The sequence below is a fragment of the Pinus tabuliformis genome, chromosome J, assembly GCF_031772625.1.
Source record: "Pinus tabuliformis cultivar Carrire ecotype Pingquan chromosome J, CPIR1, whole genome shotgun sequence".
NCBI lineage: Eukaryota > Viridiplantae > Streptophyta > Pinopsida > Pinales > Pinaceae > Pinus > Pinus tabuliformis.
The window spans coordinates 946125505-946150029 of record NC_142295.1 but is presented as its reverse complement, the minus strand read 5'-3'; the positions used below and the strand labels follow the sequence as shown (position 1 = coordinate 946150029).

At 39.4% G+C, this 24525-nt stretch overlaps 1 protein-coding gene across 5 annotated transcripts in view; it reads right to left on the bottom strand.

The window, feature by feature from the left end:
* LOC149229915 (calmodulin calcium-dependent NAD kinase-like) overlaps positions 1-24045 on the bottom strand; it is a 123892-nt gene extending 99847 nt beyond the window's left edge. For 2 of the 5 annotated variants that reach the window (XM_089378788.1, XM_089378784.1), the window contains exon 1: positions 22158-22343. In XM_089378788.1, the coding sequence (XP_089234914.1) occupies positions 22158-22326 (169 nt within the window). In that variant the 5' untranslated portion in view covers positions 22327-22343. Of the gene's footprint in view, positions 1-22157; positions 22345-23220; positions 23571-23920 lie in introns of those variants that run through there. The other 3 variants (XM_089378787.1, XM_089378786.1, XM_089378785.1) reach the window with 3 other exon arrangements.
* Between the last annotated feature and the right edge of the window lie 480 nt (positions 24046-24525).

The window sequence follows — 24525 nt, the reverse complement described above, 5'->3', positions numbered from 1 at the left end:
GTGAAGGCTGCAGTAGAATTTATTTTGATATTTGTTGTAGAAACACTGTGAATAACTTATTTCTGAATTAATAAGTAGAAGAAATAATATCAGTCACTGCAATTGGATTTCTATTCAGAAATTTTCACACCCTATTTCTTTGAGCAAATCTCATATTTCCTAGCGCACTTCAGGTTCTATTTCTAGCGCACATCAGCCCCTATTCTATAGCGTAGATCAGCTCCTATTTTATAGGGAAAATCCCTATTTCCTTGCGCACTTGTTCCTCCTATTTCTTAGGAAACAATCCCCGCGCTCTCCACAATCAAAGCTCTCTCACAAACTCGTGAGCTTTGTCTTGTCAGACAAGCCTTTGTGCACAAAACTATTGATTTCCTGTGCCTTCATCCTCCTCATTATAGACCCAATTCGAGCATGCAAGGGGCCTAGATTAATTTAGAAACTCAAGTTCTGATTAGCAAGTTAACTAAGAGTGATACTCTCTATCTCTCCAATCAACACTTGGAATATTAACTCGTTCTTTCTTCAATTAGGACTGAAGACTAATTCGCTCTAACCAAACTTGTGACTACCACCTTGTTTTGTAGTCAAACTGATGAAGACTTCACTTAACTGAAGCTCCAACTCTACGCATGTCATCTTGATGATTATTCCAGTAAACTAGAAAATAACTCATCCTAACTGAAGTCTAACTCATGAGGACGATTCAAGGTCTTATTGTCTAAGGCACAAGCCAGAAGACCTTGCTCACTACATTTTCAACACTCCCTCTTAGCGAGGAAGGTACTTCTGGAAGAACCTCTTCCACCTGGATCTGTCTCCAACACTACTGTTACCACAAAATCTAGCAGGGCCCTAAAGGGAGAAAACCTATGGGACAACTACTAGACTAAGTGATAACAATAGGACAATGGCCCATTGTCACCATAGCCAAGGTCCCTTGCTCTTTACGGACTTTCATAGATGGGAGGAGTCCTAGTATGATTGTGATCACCTATAATAGATATTCTAGGTTTGAAGGTTCAAGGTGATGGAGCTAGAGCTCATTCGAAGAGAGGCTCAATAAAGGTACGAGGCTTCAAAGAAGCAAACTGCTCTCTAAGAAAAACCCTAGAAAAGAAGGCACAAGACCTAGGGTTTTGAGGTTTCTTGATGGTAATAGGTATTCACAAGGTCAAGGCTCGAGAGAAGAAAGGGCTTCTTATGATTTATTCCAATGAATACTAAGCTCATACAACCCTCAAAGAAGTCCCCAAGGTGAGAGAGAAAGACCTAGGTTTTCCCTCTTGGAGTAACACCTAGGGCAAGAGATTTTATGGATGAAACTCGGGCGGATGCCCACCAAACTTGGAGCATAGATAGCCTAGACCCTGAGCTTGATGTTTGGACCCTCGGATTCCCTCCCTAAAATTTCACTGCAAGCCCTAGATTTATGCCCTACCTTTAGGAGACCAAAATTGAGGATAAAATATGGAGAAAGAGGAGTTTGATCACCAAAGTCCTTGGACTAGTGCCTGTTACCGCTCAAACTAGCGAGGGTCCTAAAGCAGGATCCTAGAGGGACAATTGTTGGGTCAAGGGCAACAATGGAGCAATAGCCATTGTCACCTTAGTTAAAGCTCCCTACTCTTTACGGACTTTCACCGATGGGAGGAGACCCGGTATAATAAGGATCACAAAGAAGAATAGATCAAAGATAGGATGAGGGGTGATCCTAGAAGCCTATTCACAAGAGAGGCTCAAGATGGTGGCTTGCTTGCCTTAGAAGGCAAGATGGAAGGCTCTCAAGGAAGGGCTTAAGGAGAATTTCAAGGGATAGGTTTTGAGTATGTTTCTTTAATAAGGAGATCCCTAGGCCCTAAAATTCTTGTGGAAACTTGGGTTCCAAGTGATCTTTGAAGAATTAACCTTAATAATGTATGGGACCACAGAGGACCAAGTGGACCCGAGGTTAGGTCAAGGGGATAGGATTTAGCAACCAATGATATGCTTGACCTAATTAGGGAGGAGAAAGGGATCAAAGAATGAATTTTCAATGAAAGGCAATGCAAGGATCCCAATGAGGCTACTAGCCAAAGGGAAACCAAGGGCAAGAATCGGCCTTCGAGCTAGGGCTTGCAATATCTCAAGATCCCACCATCGGAATCTCATGAAATTTTGATGGCTACTTGAGGACACACCAGCGCAGTTGTGGACCAAAACTCGAAGTATTTAGATGGCTAGATTGTGAGATAATTGATGCCCTAAGTGACCTATAGAAAAGAGGGGAAGGTGAAAGAAATTAGCTTTAAAGTGATCACCGGAGGAGGATCAGTGCTTTGTCCTATGCGAGAGATGGAGTCATGGAAGATTTAAAGTTTGGATTGATTGCCACTTGTCAGGGAGGCCTAAAAGACAACTTCGTTGGGCATTAGGGCTTAATGGAAGTAGCTTCAAGGTCATTTATACTTCGTTCAACAATATTTGGTGACTTATCGAGACAAGGATGTCTCTAGGAACAGTCATTCATTCAAACATGGCCCAATCACGATACAACACTATTTAGAGATTCAATTTCCACAATTTTGTTCTAAGAAAAGCGACAAATTAACCCTAAAATAGCGAAAATCCTAATATCATGAATGCAGCAACATAAAGAATCAAAGTAGCATTAAAATGGTACTTACATGTAAGAAGAATATATCCAATCACCAAGATATGCCAATCATAGAAGCTCCAAGGCAAAGAAGAATAATCAAACATCGAAAAGCATCCATTCATCCAAAAAGTCTCATCCTCAAAAGATAGCGAAAATCTCACAAGAAGATATGATCCAATCCAAATGATGATGAGAGAATGAATCACCTCTCATCTATTTACAATCTCTAATGAGTTCAATTTAGCTAATTTGGCCTAATTGAGCCCCTAAAATAAAATAATGTGCATAATAACAACCTTTTGGTGGCAAGCCCACCAAACTAGCTCAATAATAAAAGAGTGAACCATCTAAAGAGGGTTGAATGATCAATAACATGTGTCGTTGGGCATTAGAGGAGGCCTTATGAAGTCCATAAGTGCCATAATGTGAGATAGGGCTTCCAAAAGCAGTGGACAAGGGGTTGGCCCCTTGTTCTCCAAGTAATAAACTTGTGGTGCTCCCAAATGGGTGTGGGGGCACACAAGTGTCCTCATGGGTCTCCAAATAGATCGAAGATGCTTGTAGACCATCTGGAAGGGCTCAGATGATGGTATAAGTGATGCCACATCATCATACAGGTCTTGGGTCATCTGCCAAGTGCATGATGTAGTTGTGGGGCCGGCTGGGCATGGTGAACCAGGTGCATCTTCCTCGTCCAATAGGTGAACCACAAGCAATCTATGAATGACTCTGGGGATCCATGGAATGTTGTCTTCTGCTGTGGAGGCCCATGATCTCTACACACACCCTACATGTGCCAATGTAGCCCTCTAGAGGGTTAGGACCCCGTATAGGGAGACCAAACCCAAAATGGAGACCATCTGTAATCTTGCATAAGATCCAATGCGTCCCTGTGCCTTCCAACATACCAAGTCATTAAAGAAATCAAGTAAAAGAGTTTACAAACCATGGAGAACAAGTGGGCACTTCATAATGGCATGCCCTTCCATAGTGGGCTTTGGCATGTGCTAATGTCTCCAAGCTCCAAGGGGGGTTAACGTAGCACCCTATTAGGTGTTTTTTTCTTCTAAAGGGGGGGTATGTTCATGGTACATCCTTCAAATGGTGGTGGCATGTGATAAAATGATGGAACGGAGTAGGGGATGAAGGGGGACAACCTAGGTCACATGCCATGGTACAAGGGTAGTTAATAAAAGGGAAGTCCACACTTGGGTAAATGATGTGTAGGAGGGAGCAATCTGATACATGAGTTACCCCGGCCTTTATTTTTCCACTCTTCTTCGTCTGCCTTTTTCCTTTTATGATTTTCTTTGGTTAACTGCTCGGGGCTCAAAGGAATGAGAGCATGATGTGCAAAGTATAGCAGTGGATACCCCCTTTTAAGGTGGGGCAGTTCATTGCCCACTAGGGGTTGGGACAATCATGGGTTCCTAAATGATAAAGGAGGCTCATATAGGGCCTATAGGAACCAGGGTGATGGCCATGGAAGGGGGGAGAGCTCATGTAATGGATTTTTTCCACGTGCTAAATTTGTTTGTCCAGGCCATCTTTTGCGTTTTGTGTTACAATTTCCTATTGAATGTGGCCAATTATGCTTTTTCTTTTCTTTTTAGCTGCATCAACCTCCAAGCATTGTTCCAGGCCCAACCCAAGGTGTGGGCAAAGGGGAGGGGAAGGCTAACCCTATGTGGACCCAGTGAAGGAATGTGGACCCAGGTGGGAGGATAGATGAATGGGGTTGTAATGAGTGGAAGGGGAGTGATATATGTGGATCGGGAAGCGGGACCACGCAACCAAAATCAGGGTTTCCCATGTAGTACCATCCCTAAAACCCAAAGGTCAGTAAAAGAGATCCCACAAGACTAGGGTTAAAGGTTAACATCCCAAAAGAGACCTAGGGGGTAAGAGCACAAACCTAGTCCACTCTTTCCGCCGAATACCCCCATTAATCCATGCTCAAGAGTTTCCATGATAAATAAACTAAAATACTCAATTACCAAATGACAAGGCACACCTTTAGGTTTGGGAGGTTCACCTTCAAACAGATGATCATGAAAGATAGGTGAGGGGCCACATGGCTAGCTCAGGTGGCGGAGAAATGGCACAATGAGCTATTTGGTCGCTGCAAGGGGATGTTGGCTGCCAGCTGAGGACCATCATGGAGAAAAAATTTCTCCTAGGGATATCACCCACAAAATGATGGGTAACAGTGCCTAGTCCTTTGGGCAACGAAGTCTTTATATGCTTAAGATAAGATAAAACATCTTCTAAGGAGGCTTGAAATCAATGCCCTAGGTACCAATTTCAAACATTTACCCTCTTCAAGATATAATGGAGTTTCATGAAGAATTCAAAGACATTCATTCACTAGGAACATTCATTACATGCCTTGCATTGGATAACATATGCAATACTCTACTAGAAAAGCTTTCCAAATTTAATCTTCAACAATTAGGGCACAAATTCGCATATTCTAGAGCAGCAATTCCATACATTAAACAACTTTCAAAGAAAAATTCCATCAACATTAAGCACTTACAAAGAGACATGCAATATATCCATCCATCATTCAAGAAGAAGCTCCAAAGAAGAAAAGTGAATCATCTTCCACACATCGAAATGCATCAAAGAGTCTCCAATAGCTCCAAAGAAAAAGTGTGAGTTATTTTACAAGAGAACCAATCCAAGTGTGATGATGATCAAATACAAATGAAGGTGAGTTCTATTTATATATGTCTCACCAAGTCAAATTATTAGCCTAGGGGCCCCCTAACATTATAAAAATGTGCAAAATACAAGCCTTGGTCACAAGTCGACCAAGTAGCTTTCATAAATTATGAATTATCCATCCAAATGCTAGCCGAATTGATGATGTCATGCTAATGTAGGGTTGTTGGAGGGCCATGTTGAGTCTTCTTTGTGCCAAAATGTGAGAGAGGGCTCTATAAATCTTGAACAAGGGGATGGCCCCTTAGTCTCCATGCAAGTCATCATGTGGGGCCCCAAAGTGGGTTTGGGGCACAAATGTTGGTCTTATAGGTCTCCAGATGATAGAATAACCTGTATAATGGTCCAAATGAGGGCTCTAATGATGTATCCTGCGCTCCCATTTCTCAAGGCTGAGACAAACCTCCTATGGGCCTTGTATCAGTTACCATAATATGCTAAGTCAGTCGGGGCACACTGATCCAAGTGCATCATCTCGCGAACAATGTGGGGCAATGAACAAACTATTGAGGGTGTTGAAGATGCCCATGGCATGAAATGATGCTCAAACACATGATGGCATCCCATGGATCTCAATGCTTCCCCTGTGGGTGTCAATATGATCTTCTAGTGGGCTTGGGCCCTACCTAAGTTGCCCAACCCATGATGAAACCACTTGTCAATCACATATAAGATCCAATGTGCTTCCTCACCATCAGGTACAATAATCCATTAGTGCATCTAAGTGAACCAAGCTTGCTAATCAAAGGTACATTGAGACTTCATAGTCGCTTTCCCTTCCAAATTTGGGGCTTTAAGCTCGTAATAGTGTTTCCTCCCTAGGTAGAAGTAGCTAATAAACAACCCTATTAGGTGTTCCCAGCCCCTAAGGGGAAAGACAAGTCCAAGGTACATCCTTCAAGTGATAGGGGTCATGTGAATAATGATGAGATGGATGGGGACACAAGGGTCTCAAGGCCAAATGCGATGGGTACAAGGACGGAAGTGATGAGGAACGTCCACATATTTGGGCATACATATGTAGGAGGGAGCAATCGTGGATACATGAGTTACCCCGCCCTTTATTTTTCCACCCTTCATCATTTTCCTTTTGCCTTTTCTTGATTTTACTTTTTATTACTGCTTAGGGCTCCAAGAAATGACAGCACATTGTGTATGATGTAAGCTATGTCACAGGGTTCGCCGAACTTGAACCTTGAGGTTCGAAATTCGGCGAATCTCAAAAAAAAATTGAAATTCGTTCAGGTTTGCCGAACCTGAAAGTCGAACCTGAAGGCGAACCTCATTCAAATTCGAACCCCATGTGATCCTAATCGAATCGAACCTCAACACGAACCTGAAGGCGAATTTTATCAAATTTGAAAAAAAAAATTGGGGTTCGATCTTAGGGTTCATAGGTTTTATTTAACGGTTTAGCAGAAAAACCATGGGCACACAATGGTTTTCGACAACCCTGTTCCCGCCAATTTTTTTTGTTTATAAACCATGCCGCTCAAAGGATTTTCCACAAGCTGTGAGTGTGATCCTGTGTGATTTTCCACTATCGAGCAGAGTGTGATCTGTGCAGTGTGAATTTTTGAGTGGATTTGTATTGCTTCTGAGTGCTTCTATTAGCCGTGAGGATTGATCTGAAGACTGAAGTTTACGTTAGCTCATAGGGTGACTTTGTGTGAACTGTGCATCTTGCAAACTTGTGCAGCCGAGCGAGTGTGAGTCGTTACTGTGCGTGCGTCTTGCAAACTGGCAAGCTAGTAGCCTGCGCCCGACACCGTGCGACTCGCGAGTTGTAAGTTTGTAACGTAACTTGTGTGTGACAGACCGATGCAACCGAGTCCGAGTCGAAGACTACTATGGAGTGTCGAGTGCCACTTCCAAGTTCCGAGTTTCAACTTCCCCCTGGTCAAGGATGTCCGACTGACGACAAGGTCATTTGGTCAGCGTGCTGCGTTAGAAGGCTTCAGGTTCAGTTTCGTTGTAAATTTGTAAGTTCAGCTAAATCCTTTGAAGTTTGAATAATCGTTTCTTTCATGAAGGAGTTTCTGTACTAATTGCCTATGGTTGAGTGGTAAATTGATGTTTGTACTAGACACCAACGTCTGACTATTTTAAATAGACAGCTTTAAGTTTTAACTGAGATATTCTTATGTCTCGGTTTAAATCTGCTATTTCGTTGTCCATACTCTGTTCAATCCACTCTGCTATTTCGTTGTCTTTTTACTCTGATTATGTATATATAGAGATAAACTGAATGCTATTCATTAAATATTTAATTAATAATTTAATAAGGATGTGGGAATGTTGCTATCATTGTTCATCATTATTGAGATTTATTAATATTTATATGATTTCTGTTTGTGCATTCTGAAATGAGAATATCAAATAAAGTATTTTACGAACGTAAGTATGAGTTATTGGGGAATGAAAGTATAATTGACAGAATTTTTTTGTGAATATTTATGTGCGTATTATGCATAGACATCCCATTACTATTCAAATTCTGTAGCATAAGATCTCTGCTCGGGCATTTAAAACTCCTACATGTTGCAATAAGAATCTATGGTGAGCTGTGGAAAGCTCGTCTTGGGATTACAGAATAAAGTCAGATGAGTAAAAGGAGTTTAGTGCCCTATTGCTCAAGGGAAGGCAGACAATGTATATCGATTGTTGTCAATTTAGGTCCTAAATATTCGATAGCAAGGTGTTGATTGCAATTTCCAACATCACCCTTTCAATGACACTTTGGCTAGGGTTTCTTCGTCACAACCAATCAACCTCCCCAATCCATCCTGACGGGTGGATTGCCATTAGATCCTTAACAATCCATCTAGAGGTGTGAGTTATATATAGTAAAATGGGAATACCAACTGTCAATTGAGTTTAGCTTGGGTGGTTGGGCAGAATTCTTGTGATCCTCCCCATGGAGGCTCAAGTCCCATTATTTGACATGTCGTAGGCTAATAAGTTTGAAACTGTAATGTGTGCTTCTTGGGACACTAACATACCAAGCACTATTTCCTCTAGATGCTGCATGGACACGTCACACAATAGGGTCCATGATATTTTTCTCTTCATTTCCCCATTGGTATAATTCCTACCAATGGTATTCTTCCAATTGACCAGCTGTTGGTGGTATTCTTCTTCCTACTTCTAAATTTCTAATTGTCTGAGTACAACAATCTCCTGCATTACTAAGTTAGAAATTAGAATTACTTTTCCAAGCTCCATTAAAGAAGCTTCATGGAAAAGACTCTGTCAATCTGCGATCTTCCTATCCACCTTGCTGGTTTAAGACTTAGTAGTATACTACAGAGTTATAGCTTGAAAGTTGAAACTAAAGCACCATTTGTTTATCAAACCATTTTTTATAACATTTATCAATAGTAGTGACTCAACCTCCTATAGTTGTTGAGCATAAAAACAGTGAATTAGAAAATGTGATATGTTTTCCTTAGCAGCCTTATAGAGGAGACAGATAATACTTGGACGTGGCCACCCCCCATTCTGGTTGTTCTCTCAAACATCTGTCTCAGGCAGATGTGTTCCAACCTCTTTTAATTCTTGTTTATAAAACCATTTTTTATAACAGTCATCAATAGTAGTCTAGTACCAATCCAAATTTTTGAACACCATTAGAATTTAGGACTATATGATAGCCTACAGGTCATCATTTATCATCTTAGTTTCAGACTTCAGTTATTTATGGAATCACTTTGGTACAATGAGGTCTCATACGTATGCATAGGGATGGTTTAATCAATATATTATGTTTTATTTGTATTTGAATTTCACTATTTTATCATTTATCTAAATTTTAATCCTAATATGCCAACAAAAATGCAGATATATTTGTCATGGCACCTCCAAAGTCAATAGCAGAAGGATGGAAATATGTGGAGAAATTGGATGGGCCTCATGGGAGGCGTTTGAAATGCAAGCTATGTAATGATGAGTTTGTTGGATCTTTAACTAGAGTGATGGACCACTTACTTTCTATCACTAATGGCAAAGGAGGTGGTGTCGATGGTTGCAAGAATGTGCCTGCAGAGCTGAAGGAGACACTTCAGAAAGATTATGAAAATATAAAAAAGGCCAAACAAGTGAAGGAAAACAAAAGACAACGTGTTCAAACAGAAATTACAATGAATTACAACTCATTTTCTGCACTTTCTTCAAGCATGGTTGGTGTTGGGAGTTCATCTCAGCCAAAGATCGGTAAATCAAGTGGAACAGCTACATTAAATTCTCTTTAGAAGCCCATGCAGAAACAAGAAGTTGATGATGCTGTAGTTGATATGTTCTTTGAATCTGCAATTCCATTTAATGTGGCAAGAAGCCCTTACTTCATCAATGCGTGTAATATGATGGCAGATTTTGGTAAACGATGTGTCTCTCCTAGTTCTGAGACTATAAGGACCACTCTTTTGAAGAGGTCAAAAGAAAGAGTTACAAACAAATTGCAAAAGATCAAAGACTCTTGGAAGGAAACAGGGTGCACACTTTTATCAAATGGTTGGTCATATATGAATCATAGACCTCTAATTAATGTGTTGGTTCATTGCCCTAAAGGGGTACTTTTTTTTAAAGTAGTTGATGCATCAGGGAATTAGAAGACCTCTGAATTTATTTTCAAGATTTTAGAGGAAGCTATTCTTGAGGTTGGAAAAGAAAATGTGGTGCAGGTTATAACTTATAACTGATAGTGCTTCAAATTGTGTAGGAGCAAGAAAAATAATCATGGATAAATACAAAAAAATATATTGGACACCTTGTGCTGCTCATTGTCTTGACTTATTGCCACATGACTTGGCAAAGTTTCCATGGATTAACGAGACAGTTCAGAAGGGGAAACAAATTTCTCACTTCATATTTAACCATCAACTCACATTGAGCTTGTATAGGAGTAAAGCATCTAGAGAGTTGCTCAGGCCTTGTGACACCAGGTTTGCCACATATTACATTACTCTCAAAAGGCTAGTTGAAGAAAAAGGGAGTATAAGAGGTGTTTTTTGCAACAATGAGTGGGAAAAGTCTCATCTTTCAAAAGAAGCTAAAGGAAAGGAGTTGGAATAGGTGATTTTAGGGAATGCTTTTTGGGACAATGCTCAGAAGGTCTTAAAAGTATATGAACCAATTGTTGATATGCTTCACATGGTTGATAGTGATACCCCTTCCATGGGTTTTGTTTATGAGGGAATGGATCGTGCTAAAGAAGCCATTGCAAAATCTTTTAATAATGAGGAAAATGAGTACATTGCAATATGGGAGGTGATTGATGAAAGATGGAAGATGTTGCATAGTCATTTACATGCAGCAACTTGTTATTTGGATCCTAGACTCTTTGGGATAGAAAGAACAAATGATGCAGAAGTCATGAATGGCCTTTATGATGCAGTTGAACGGTTGGTTCCTAATCTAAAAGAATGCAGGAGAATTAGAGAGCAACTCCGAGCATACAGGTTGGAAGAGGGAATATTTGCAAGGTCTAGTGCAGTACAAGATAGGCCCAATATTCCTCCAGGGAGATGGTGGCAGTTTTATGGATCAGAGACTCCTGAATTGCAAAATTTTGCAATTCGTATTTTGAGCCAGGGATCAAGTGCCTCTGCTTGTGAAAGGAACTGGAGTAGCTTTAACCATATCCAGTCAAAGAAAAGAAACACATTATTGTCTACAAGGTTGGAAGACCTTGTTTATGTTCGCAGTAATTTGAAGTTGGCCTTGAGTAGTGTGGCCAAAGATGCATCTAGTTCCTCTCAACCATGGTTTGATGATGATTCAGTGCCAGAAGAAGATGATATTAGCACTGATGGTGACTCACTAGATGAGCCAAATGTTTGAATTCCATCTATTGATGACTTTGAAGATCACCATTCTAGTGCCTTTATTGTGCCATCTGCACATGATGATTTAGAGCATTTTGATCAGTGTTGTTAAAAGCGCGATTAAATCGCGCTTTTTTCCCTAAGCCAATTTAATCGCGCGTTTTATGGGAAAAAAGCGGCTAAAAAATTTTTTGCCGATTTTTTCGAAAAAAGCGCTGGGTTGCCAGGACAGCACGATTTTATAAAAAAAAATTTGGTTTTTCATTTGGTCATTTGGGTTTTTTCATGCAATTTTTTTGGAAAGAAACAAATAATTTTTGAGTGGGGCAGCTTAATGATCAATTCTAGGCCCTAGTATGGATATGCTATTCATGGTAATGTTAAATTCTTAAAGTAAAAGTGACATTCTCCTTAATCTTCATTTTCATCCTTTTACTTAAATTTTTAACATTACCATGAAATGACTCAGGATGTTTGAGAGTGGTTCCAACCTCATTGGATTTCATATGGAGAAAGTAGAATTTTAGATTTCATTTAAAATCCAGCAGACTTATCAGTTTTTCAGGATTTCAGGATTGGGAGATTGTAATGTTTCCAGGTGACACCACCTGCTCGGGCTACCCCTGCCACCAGTAGAGGACGTGGTCTACCTCCTATAGCTCCTACTTCTAGTTCTTCAGCTTCTAGAGCACATCAGACTCCACTGCCATCTCCACCAGCACAGGCACCAGCATCTATATCTAGAGGGAAAGGGAAAGCTGTGGCATTTTCTCGCAAGAGGGGCAGAGGAAATCAATAGGATTAAACCTCATTTTATTGTATATGACATTATGACATGATGAGATACATTATCATATTTTTTGTTGATATTTTGAGGCTGAGTTGGGACTCAGGAGTCAGGACTTACTATTCAGGACATGATTCAATGTTATGTGTGATTTTAGCGCTAGAAATGATATTAAACATCTTATATATTAGTTTTTTTATCATATTTATGTGTCAATGTATTTATTTTATGTTGTAGATGGTTTAGATATTAAAAAAATTGAAAAAAAATGAATATTTTTGTACCAAACGCTTTTTTCCCGCTTTTTTCCGCTTTTTCCGCTTTATTCCCGGCGCCGATTTAATCCCGCTCGCGCTTTTAACAACATTGATTTTGATGATACAAGTAGGCCATAAGTATAGATTATCTATGTTTTTGAATTTCCTAGAACAATTTTATGGATTATAACTACTTGGCATTATGACTTCCTTATTATATTAACATTGATGGTGACTCACTAGATGAGCCAAATGATGGAATTTCATGTATTGATGAGTTTGATGATACTATGATGACTTTGATGACATTATCATGATCACCAGTCTAGTGGCTTTACTAGGCCATTTGCTCATGATGAATTAGAGCTTTTTGATGTTACAACTTACAAGTAGGCCATAATCATAGATTATCTATGTTTTTGAGTTTCCTAGAACAATTTTATGGATTATAACAAAATGAGTACATTATGACTTCCTTTTTTAAATTTGGAAATTGAAGATGTTCTACAATGAGTTCTTAATATAGTTGTATTGTAATGTGTATGTTTAAATTTTGATTATGTTTTAATTATGTGATTTTTTAAAAGATTACTAGTATTTGACATTATAGACATTCATTTAAATTTTGAAGATTGAAAATTATGTCATTTCTTTTTGCATTTGCAAACTACTATTGTGTATGTTTACATTTAACTAGATGTTAGAATGATTACATTATTCATGTATGTTTACTAATAAGAATTTGTATTCATGTGTTTATGGACCGATTTTGAATTTTTTATTATTTTGTCTCATATATATATATATATATATATATATATATATATATATTGAAAAATATGTATAGTCGAACCTAATGTCAAACCTCATACGAACCTGATCGGAAAATTTGAATTCGAATCGAACTTAATCGTTGTCGAACTCGAATTCGAACCCGAACCATGTGACATAGGATGTAAGTAATTATTACCCCCTTAAGGTGGAGCAATTCATCGCCCACCAGGGGTTGGGATATGCATGGGTTCCTTAATGATGTGGGGGCACTCACAGGCCCTAGGAACTAAGGTGATGGCCATAATGATAAGGGGTAGAGCTCATCTTTGGTTTTTTCCACGTGTTATTTTTAATGTCCCGACCATCTTTTGCATTTTATAATAATCTTTTCTTTTGTTTCCTGCTTGTGGTCGTGATATGCATTTAACTTTCTTTTAGCTGCATCAACCTCTGAGGCAACATTTCTAGGCCCGACTCAGACATGTGAACAAGGGGAGGGGGTGTGCCAGTGCCTTGTGGACCCAGAGAAGGAAAATGATGAAATAGGGCTTGTAATGTGCAGAGGGAAGTGAAAAGTATGGAACGAGAAAACTGGACCACACTACCAAAATCAGGATTTCCCAAGTAGTGCCCTTACTAAAGCCATATGCCAATAGGGGATATCCCACGAGACTAGGATTGAGGACTAACCCCCCATTTAAGGTGAAGGAACAAAACTACGGCCAAAACCCTTCCTTCTTCCAAGTCACCCAATAATCCATGCCCAAGATGCCCAAGAAAAAACAAGCATAAGCACATGATTGCACAATGAAAAACATACCTTTAGGATTGGATTGTCTGCCTTCAAACATATGCTCTCAACAAATGGGCGAGGGAACATATGATTGATGTAGGGAGCAGAGATCAAATGGCACAATGAATCAGCGACACTAGTGGCTGTCAGGGGTTGCTAGATGTTGGTTGAAGAGATGTCTAGGAGAACAATTCTCCTATGGGGTCACCCACTTTTGGTGGGTAACATGCATCTCCATCAAGAAAGTGGCAAAGTGGGTCGAAGAGTGCTCCTCACGCCAAGGGACATCATCAAAATGAATGGGTGCATCTCTAAGTAACACCTCCTCAACCAAGACGTCATCATCAAGAAGGCTTGCGCCATCTATCTAGGGCATACATGGGTGACGTGGTAACCCTAGGGAACAGTGTTAGCCTCAAAAGGGAGTGTGCCATGTTAGAAAGGTGTACCAAGGACAAGTGTCATAAGGCATGGTGTCTTGCTTACATGTTTTTGTGGGCAACATGTGGAGGTTTTCTTGTAAGTTTTTTTGAAGTAATGAAAATTTGAATTCAAGGAAGAATTACATGTGCGTGTATGTGAATTAATTTGTATGCTTCCACTATATAACTTCTAGATATTGTGTGATTAATGCTATGATCTGAAATTTTATTTCAGCATTAATTAAATTCAACAATCTACTTATTTGGTTGAAATCATAAGGGCATTAGCCACCTAAGGCTTGAACTTTTCACATTGTAGAGAAAAAATATTTGAATCTAACACAGCAAAGAGAAACATTGTTTCAAGCAAGAATACTTACTCAAAGATATAGGTTCCCTATTGAAACAATCATTGCCACGTTGTCATATAATATAGACCAAAAAGAGCTAAAGACCAGATCTATGTGAAATCTAAAAGATAAATGTGTTGCAAGATAGAATATCAAAAACGTCCAATAACCATTATTAGTGAAACTTTGAGAAAATTTGCATAACAATACGTCCATTGAGGGGATTGTTTTACAGTCACTTCAAGTAATTCATTCCATGGGAAGATCATGGATTAGACTAAGTTTACAAATACGTGTTCTAAAGTTCTCTGTGTTGTAAGAAACATCTAGTACAGGGTTGCACCAGGCTTGTTTCTCTATGGAAGCATGGAAACATGTGTGGTACGACCTTGAAAGACATTTATGGCCATACAAGCATGCCCCAGTTATGGGGAAATGCATTTAGTGTAGACAGAAATGTGTTTTTGAGCTATACCAACATTTGTACAACCTATTTCCAACACTATATCTATCTATTTTGACTTGGTTTGACTCAATTTTTTACTAGGTTTGACTAAAAATGCTTGCCAAAAGGTTAAAAATGAAAGATAAAGGAAATGTCAACTTTTACTTAAATTTTTAACATTACCATGAATTGTTTCAGGTTGTTTGAGTGGTTCCAACCTCATCGGACTTCATATGGAAAAAGTAGTTTTTAATTTCATATCCCATTCAAATCAGAAGACTTAGCAATTTTCAAGATTTCACGACAGGCATAGTTGTAGCATTTCCAATGGATTTTATCATGTATGAGGATATGGGATTGCCATTTAATCGAGAGCACCAAACTCCTTATGTACCCCAATGTTGGTGGTGTGGAATGTTAAACTCCTTCATCATGACCTTGAAAAAAAGTATCCTTCACTAAGGCAAAAATAATTAATTAGCCGTGTTAAGTCTTTTCTACCATATTTTAAACCCCGGACTGGACAATTTCATCAAAACTGGATTGCATTGACTAATGTCCCTGGAGGATTGAGGCAAAAGCAAAGGCTAGACATGTTGAAAATGCAACAAGAAAATCCTAATTTAATTTTGTCATTGAATTAAATTAGGAATAGAATTGTAATTCCACATCACAAGACAACTTGTACGAGTTAACTATGTTAAATTGACTTAGTTGGCTCAGTTAATTTGAGTTGAGGGTCTAACTAGAGTCATGTAGAGTGTCTCTTACATTATAGGAGCCCCGGTTGAATATATTTTGAGTTGTAATTAATTAATTCAATTTACCTGAGTTAAAGTCAGTTAAACTAGTTCCAATTGATGGAGGAACTAGTGGGACGTCAGACAGTGGGGTGTTGCTTCATGTGTTCAAACTTCAACCAGTTAACTAATGATTCACTCATAAATAACTCATGCATGTCAGATCTAAGAGTTACCCAGTTGAGATTGGAGTTCAGGGACAGTGTACTATCAATTGTATAGTCATCCGAATTGTACAAGTGGTGCATGTAGTCAGAGAAAGGCCTATGAGGATTGCACGATTCCAATTGAGGAATTTCCCTAATTAATAGGGGTTAATTCCCAAGGAAACAGCGCAAGGAAATAGGGACTTGGGCAAGCAGAAAATTGGTTAAGTATTGGCCTAGACTTGTCTAAGACGCTGTGAGACAGATAGAGATAATGCAAAGGTTGCTCGGGCTTGAGCAAAGCATTGTAATCTTCTCATATGTTCTGATTAATACAATATACAGATAGCAGGGGTTTTTAGCTGTGGCTTTCCCCAGGAAATCATTGTGTAATGTGTTGATTGAACTCTTTCTCTTGTATGCTTCGTGATTTCGCGATCGTTTAATTGTTTTCGCTGATGAGTAGAGTAGATTCATGTCTATTGTGTTAGTAAATTACAATTAGCAGTTTGAATCTACAAGAAATTTCTACATGGTATCGAAGCAGAAATCACTTTAGAAGAGGAAAATACGAGTTTGTCTTTTGCAGGTGAAATCGAATTTGCAGTAACATTCTTCGGAGTCAGCAGGATGTCGTTCTACAGATTGAGACTCGAATATGCCCTTGAGGGTAGTTAGAACTATATTGCTTGGAAGGACAGGATGGAGGCAGTGTTGGAAGACAACGAGCTTAAGGAATTCATAGACAAAGATATTCCTAAGCCTCCAGCAACTGATGCTCAAGATCTAGCAAAGTGGAGAAAATGTGTTGCAAAGGCGAGAAGGATTATCCTAAAAGGAGTTCGAGATCATATTGTCTTCAACCTCCACGATAAGGAGACTCCATATGCAATATGGAAAGCCTTGACAGACCTGTTTCAAGAAAGCAGTGACCACAAGAAGCTGGTACTGAAGGAAAAGCTCAAGAAAATCAAGATGGAGAAGGGCGACACAATACCAAAGTACTTGACCAAGTTCACCCAATGTCGGGATGAGCTTGGAAGTGTTGGTGTTACAGTTGTTGAAGATGATATGGTCAGCCTAGCACTTCTAGGCCTTCCCAAGAGCTGGAACAGCTACCAGGATTCGGTAAATGGGAGGGAGAAGCTACCAAAGTGGGAGCGTTTGTGGTCCAACTTGGTGCAAGAAGAGATTCAGTGGAACACCAAAGATGGATCCTCATCCAAGCATGATGATGAGGAGAATTGTGCCTTAGCTGGAAAGGCGAAAAAAGGGAAAGGGAAGTCATCCCATTCCAAATCAGATTCCAGTCAGGGCGGCAAGAAGAAGGACTTGTTGAAGATTAAATGTTTTCACTATCATGAGCTAGGACACTATGCCACGAAGTGTTTGCACAAGAAGGTCGGCAAGAAGCCCTCAGGAGGAGCGGCAGGTGAAGCTCTTGCTTCACAATTCGAGTTGGATTTCACCCTCATTTCTTGCATGGTGACATCGGTGATGGGTAGTGTGTGGTATATGGATAGTGGAGCCTCATTCCATATGACTGGCAACAAAGAATTCTTCAGTGACTTGGAGGAGAAGGACCTCCAGATGCACATCGAAATGGGAGATGATGGAAGGTATAGCGCAACCGACATCGGTACTATTACTTTTCAGAGGGAGTTTGGTTCTCCTCTCACATTAAAAGATGTCATGTATGTTCCAGGTCTGAAGAAGAATTTGGTTTCAGTTGCTATGTTGGAGGACCGTGGCTACGATGTGATATTTAGCAAAGGAAAGGCTTTCCTTCGTCACATAGCCTCAGGACAAGTGAAGCGGATCGGGGTTCAAGTGAAGAACCTCTACAAATTGGATGTAGAAGATTGTGCTGCCTTGAGCACAAAAGCAGAGAAGGTGCAGAGCCGAGACATCGGTGAATTGTGGCATAGAAGATTGGGTCACTTACACCACGGAGCTTTGAAGATCATGCAACAGATTTCTACAGGACTTCCCAAGGGTACACTAGAGCAGAGAGATACATGCAAAGGGTGTACATTGGGGAAGTACACCAAAGCCACCTTTCATGATAAGGGCAGTCAAGTGCAAGCGATCCTTGAAAGAGTTCACTCAAATGTGTGTGGACCGTTCTCGACAACCTCCACGACCAAGCACAGGTATTATGTAATATTTGTAGATGATTTCTCACGTAAGTGCTAGATTTTCTTCATGCAGAAGAAAGATCAGACGTTCTCTAAATTTTGTGAATTTAAAGCACTTGTTGAGAAAGACACTGGCAGGAAAGTGAAGGCTCTTAAGAGCGATAACGGTGGAGAATATGTGTCGAATGAATTCAAGAACTTTTGTGCATCAGAAGGCATTCGACAAGAGTTAATAGCACCCCATAACCCACAACAGAATGAGGTGGCTAAAAGGAAGAACATAAGTATTGTGGGAGTTGCACGGGCGATGTTACATGATTAGGGCCTACCATTGCACTTGTGGGTTGAAGCATGCAACACAGTTTTATATGTGCAGAACAGGAATCCTCATCGGATTCTCGGGATGAGTACACCAGAAGAAGCTTTTTCAGGTAAGAAACCAGATGTGGCACACTTCAGGATCTTTGGTTCATCAGTTTACTGTCATGTTACCAAGGATGCAAAGAAAAAGCTAGAGCCAATAGCTGAGTTGGGAATATTTGTGGGGTACACTGATACACCTCACAACTATCGGGTGTACCTGCCATCTCACAAGATGACAGTGGTTCATAGAGATGTGAAGTTCGATGAAGAGAAGGCCATGAGATGTTCCCTTGAGAGGGAGCTTCAGTTGCATGGAGATGAGGAGCTTTTAGCTCCAAAGGAAGAACCTCAGGATGATGTGGAGTAGCCACATGCAGAGGAGCAAAGAGTGGAAGCACCCACTCATGCAGAGACTTCCAGAGATGGAAGGAAGCGCACCAGAGAGGCTGACAGATTGATGCATGATGCTAGAGAGAATGTGGGAGCACCCGCCAGATCGGTACACTAGCTACATGGCTCTGATGAGCGAGAGTGTAGAGATTGAGCCATCCTCATTCGAGGAAGCAGTGCAGCAACCAATATGGGTTGATGCCATGGTAGAGGAGTATGACTCCATTATCAAAAACAGTGTTTGGGAAGTGGTCCCAAGACCAGTAGACAAGTCAGTGGTGAGTTCCAGATGGCTTTACAAGGTAAAGCAAGCAGCAAATGGGAGTGTGGAGAAACACAAGGCCAGATTTGTGGCCAGAGGGTTCTCTCAGGTGGAGGGAATTGATTACGAGGAGACCTTTGCTCCAGTAGCAAGGTACTCTTCAATCAGATCTATTCTAGCACTTTCAGCGCAGATGGGATGGAAGATACATTAGATGGATGTGAAGACAGCATTCCTCAATGGAGTGATTAAGGAAGAGGTGTACATTGAGCAGCCAGAAGGATTTGAGACCTTCAACAGAGAGTCGCATGTGTGCAAACTCAAGCGAGCATTGTATGGATTGAAACAAACACCCCGTGCTTGGTACACCGAGTTGGGCTTCACCAAAAGTGAAGCGGATGTAAACCTTTACCATATTGTGGTTGAAGGTAAATTGTTAATTATAGTATTATATGTCGATGATTTAATTCTAATAGGTGATAAGAAGCTGGTAAAACCATGCAAGAGAATTTGAGATGAAGGACCTAGGGCTTATGCATTATTTACTTGGTACGGAAGTATGGCAAGGAGATGAGGAACTATTTGTCTCTCAGTGCAAGTATGCCAACAAGATACTGAAGAAGTTTCACATGGAGAGCAGCAAACCCATGGAGACTCCTCTAGCAGGAAATTAGAAGAAGGAAGATGCTACTTCAGGTGAAGTAGTGGAGGCTACTATTCACAGGCAACTTGTGGTTTCACTAATGTATTTGGTGAACACACAACCAAACATATGTTTTGCAGTTAACCAGCTTAGTCAAGCAATGGTTAAGCCAACCAAACTTTATTGGAAGGCAGCTAAACATGTGTTGAGATACCTCAGAGGCACCACTCAATTTGGTCTTTGGTACAGACAGACAGAGGGAGTGAAGTTTCAAGGCTTCACAGATGCAGATTGGGCAGGGAGTCCATCTGACAAGAAGAGCACATCAGGGGGAATCTTCAGTATTGGGTCAGCAGCAGTTTCTTGGTACAGCAAGAAGCAGAGATCAGTTGCACTCAATTCAGCAGAAGTAGAGTACATGGTTGCTATTCAAGCAACTTGTGAGGTTATCTGGATGAGGAAGATCCTTGTTGGGTTATTTGGTCAGCAGATGGATCCTACAATGATTTACTGTGACAATCAGAGTTGTATCAAACTCTCTGAGAATCCAGTTTTTCATGATCGGTCCAAGCATATCGACATCCGATATCACCATCTACGAGATTGTGTGCAAAGGAGAATCATGTTGCTGGAGTACATTCCTACATAAGAACAGGGTGTTGACATCTTAACTAAGGCACTGTCAAGAAGCAAATTCGAATTCCATAGAGGCAAGATTGGGGTATCTAATTATCCCTTCCTTGTTGAGAGGGAGTGTTGAAAATGCAACAAGAAAATCCTAATTTAATTTTGTCCTTGAATTAAATTAGGAATAAAATTGTAATTCTACATCACAAGACAACTTGTACGAGTTAATTAAGTTAAATTGACTTAGTTGGCTCAGTTAATTTGTGTTGAGCAGTGTTGAAAATATCGGTATCGGCAAAATATCGGCGAGGGTCCAGAAAATATCTTATCGGCAATATCGGCAAAAATATCGGCAAAATATCGGCAAATATCGGCAAGCATAAAAAATAATTTTTTCAAATTTTTAAATATAGCCGATATTTTGCCGATATTTTCAAAATATCGCGATATTTTCTCGGCGATATATCGTTTTGCCGAAAATATCGCGATATTTCCGAATATCGCCGATATTATCAACAGTGGTGTTGAGAGTCTAACTAGAGTCATGTAAAGTGTCTCCTACATTATAGGAGCCTTGGTTGAGTTTATTTTGAGTTGTAAATAATTAATTCAGTTTAACTGAGTTAAAGTCAGTTAAACTAGTTCCAACTGATGGAGGAACTAGTAGGAGGTCAGAGAGTGGGGTGTTGCTTCATGTGTTCAACCAGTTAATTGATGATTCACTCATAAATAACTCATGCATGTCAAATCTCAGAGTTAGCCAGTTGAGATTGGAGTTCAGGGACAGTGTACTATCAGTTGTATGATTATCTAAATTGTACAAGTGGTGCATGCAGTTAAAGGAAGGCTTATGAGGATTGCGCAATTCCATTTGAGGAATTTCCCTAATTAATAGAGGCTAATTCACAAGGAAACAGCGCAAGGAAATAGGGACTTGGGCAAGCAAAAATGTTAAAAATTGGTTAACTATTGGCCTAGGCTTGTCTAGGAAGCTGTGAGACAAATAGAGATAGTGCAAAGGTTGCTCGGGCTTGAGCAAAGCATTGTAATCTTCTCATATTTTTTGACTAATGCAATATATAGATAGCAAAGGGTTTTTAGCTGTGGCTTTCCCCAGGAAATCATTGTGTAATGTGTTGATTGAATTTTTGCTCTTGTATGCTTCATGATTTCGCGATCATTCAATTGTTTCCACTGATGAGTAGAGTAGATTCAAGCCTATTATTTTAATAAATTACAATTAGCAGTGTGAATCTACAAGGAATTTCTACAAGACAAAAGGCGAAAAGTGATACTAATAATGAGGATCCCAATATAAGTGATAGTAGAACATTGCTTATCATTTATGTTTATCATTCAAATGTTTTTGTTGGTTTATTCATACTGCTTTCTTTCAAAGTTCCAATATAATGTGCTCTTTATAAAATTGGGAATAGGAAAAGTGACTCACGTCATGTTTCCTGTTTCCAAATTCAGAGAAATTAAGTTTCCATTTCGGAAACTCATACCCATTTCCCTATGTAGTGCAACTTATAAACTTCTCAAGCAGTAAGCCATATAAAAAACAGAGCACTGAAAGAAATCTTAAAAGTTAAACCAATGTCGTCTTAAGTTAAACTTAAGAACTGTGCAAAAATTTAAAATACTGAACTCAAATATTTTAGGATAGATTTTAACAAGACAAACTGTAAAAGACGAAGTAAAACCTGATTGACAAAAATAAACCCCAGAGACTTCAAACATAGTATAAAATTTAAAGGTTACTGAGCTTACCTGCATATTCACCAAACCGCTCAAATTTCTTGACATAACTACCTTCTGTCAACTCTATGTATGGTATCAATTTTTGATGTTGTTTGCGCCTCTTAAAATTTTGATATTTACGAAAAGCATTCATGAGTCCTATTGCCTTTAAAACGATTGCCGCTAGCATATATCCCATGGTTTCTGCAAAACATATTTCAGGCAAAATAAAACTGTTGGATAACACAGAAAACCAATATGATGATAAAAAAGGTTTTCCCCTACAGGGCTCTCAATTGAAATATCTCCTATACCCTTGGGTGGATTCTTCTATACACTCCCACTTTGCAAGCTTATTGCATTAGCTTCTAACACAATTGGGCTGAACAGCCAGAGCACTTTAGGGTAGGGGAGTATTAAATGGGTTTGAGCACTATAGAATTTGAGATGCATGTGACTTGTCAAGACGACAAATTTCAAGGCAGCGTTCAGCAGCTAACCCACAAACATCTATCGAATAAATCATATTACAGACAAAAATGCAGAGTCCTCAGCTAATCAGGTGAAAGCATTTATTTTTATTTTTTTTCAAATTAGGGTGAAACTAGCCGGGCCAATCCTACGGTTGAATGGAAAAATGATTTGCTTAAGAGGGATGTTATCACTGAGAGTGTGGGAAGCTAGTCAAGTTTAGAGGTTTTTTTGGATAGTTTAATTTTACAAAATGACTCTTAACCTCAACCTCTCTATAAGATTTAAAGCCTCTTTATAATATTTAAAGCTTCAACGTTCCTTCGAATAGTTTAATTCTAAAAAATCAGCCTTATCTTTAACCCTTCCCATCACATTTCAAACCTATTACGTGAAGGACACTAAACCCCGTACAAACCAATTTGTCTGTACCTCATAAATTATTTAAACCTATTACTGAAAAAAACTAAACCCCACCCAAATCAATTTATCTACATTTTATGAATTAATCATGTAAAAACATGAATATACCGGTCAAGTATTAGTCCTGATTCTGATTTTCAAAAGAGAAAAAAAATTGTTTTTGCCCATACCTTAACCACAAAGTTAAAAATACACTCACCTGCAATTTTTTGCCTTAATGAGAAGTTAGATGATTATGCCTCATCCGGAGTCCAAGGTCCGCCCCCGAACGCAGAGAACCGCATTGAAATATAACAAGATATAACGAACCTTTCGTCCTCGGAGGACAGACTTTTTATCTGGGTGGGATTTGAACATGTAACTGGTTTTCTTGCACTGGCATATGCTATGTACTGTACCTGCAGACGAGTATTGCAATTAAAAATGAGTTGGAGGGTTGATGATAGTGGTCTCGGAGCGCACGAGGACCTCTTTGGATTGCAATTCTTGACAAGGCAACATAGTAGCTATCTGGGTTGATTTTTCATGGAGCGCAAAACTGTAGGATTCCTGTTTCAAATCAACCAGGCTTAAGATAAACATAATAATCCAAGACGTCATTGCTGAGCATCTTCACAGAGTCAAATGAGACCGTGAGAATTGTAATAATTTTGGAATCTGAATCGTAGGTGTGATCGAGGAATATTCCACCCACTCAGAAAGCTACTGTTCGTTAAAAATATATAAAGCAAAATTATTTAAATGATTTGTACGAGTAATGTTTTTAAAATCTTTAAAAAGACACACATTTCCTTAGACGTCTTCATTTAAATAAAAGCACAAGTGAATAAAAGAGTTTACAGGCCTTATGTGGGGGTAGAATATCAAGATAAAAAAGTGAGGATCGAAGAGGCGGTTACTTCGTTGTGTAGCGTGTTCAGGTCTAAAATAAGATTGATGTCCATCACCCGGAAGACACGCTTCGACCTTTCCCCCTGACTGAATGCCTTCGATCAAACCTATCTTGCTGCTTGCCTTCTCCCTTCCTGCCTGATAGGATATATTACCCATAGTCCCCCTGGACGGGGCTTACCCAATTTGTATGAATAATGTTTGTTAAAATTTTAAATTGGTAACTGAATTTATGCGGAAAGGATAATAATATTTTTATGGAGCAATTAATTTATAATTTTTATTGAGAAATTTTGTATTTATAATAAATAAATAAATAAAATTTGGTTTTTTTAGGTAATGTGATTCTAGAGAGGATTGGTATGTTTAATATGTAGCTTGAATAGTTAGGATTAGGCATGTGAGATACCCAGAGTCATACTAATATTTAGCATAGTTGGATTTTTGCCTACGGAGTTTCGAACAGGTGACTTTTATACCAAAGAGTGGATTTTTGCCTATGGAGTTTCGAACCGGTGACCTTTATACTAAAGAGTGCCTTAACAAAAAATTTGATCACCATTTGCCCTATATCTCATTGGAGTTATTTTTAGTGCGACTCATTGGAGTTATT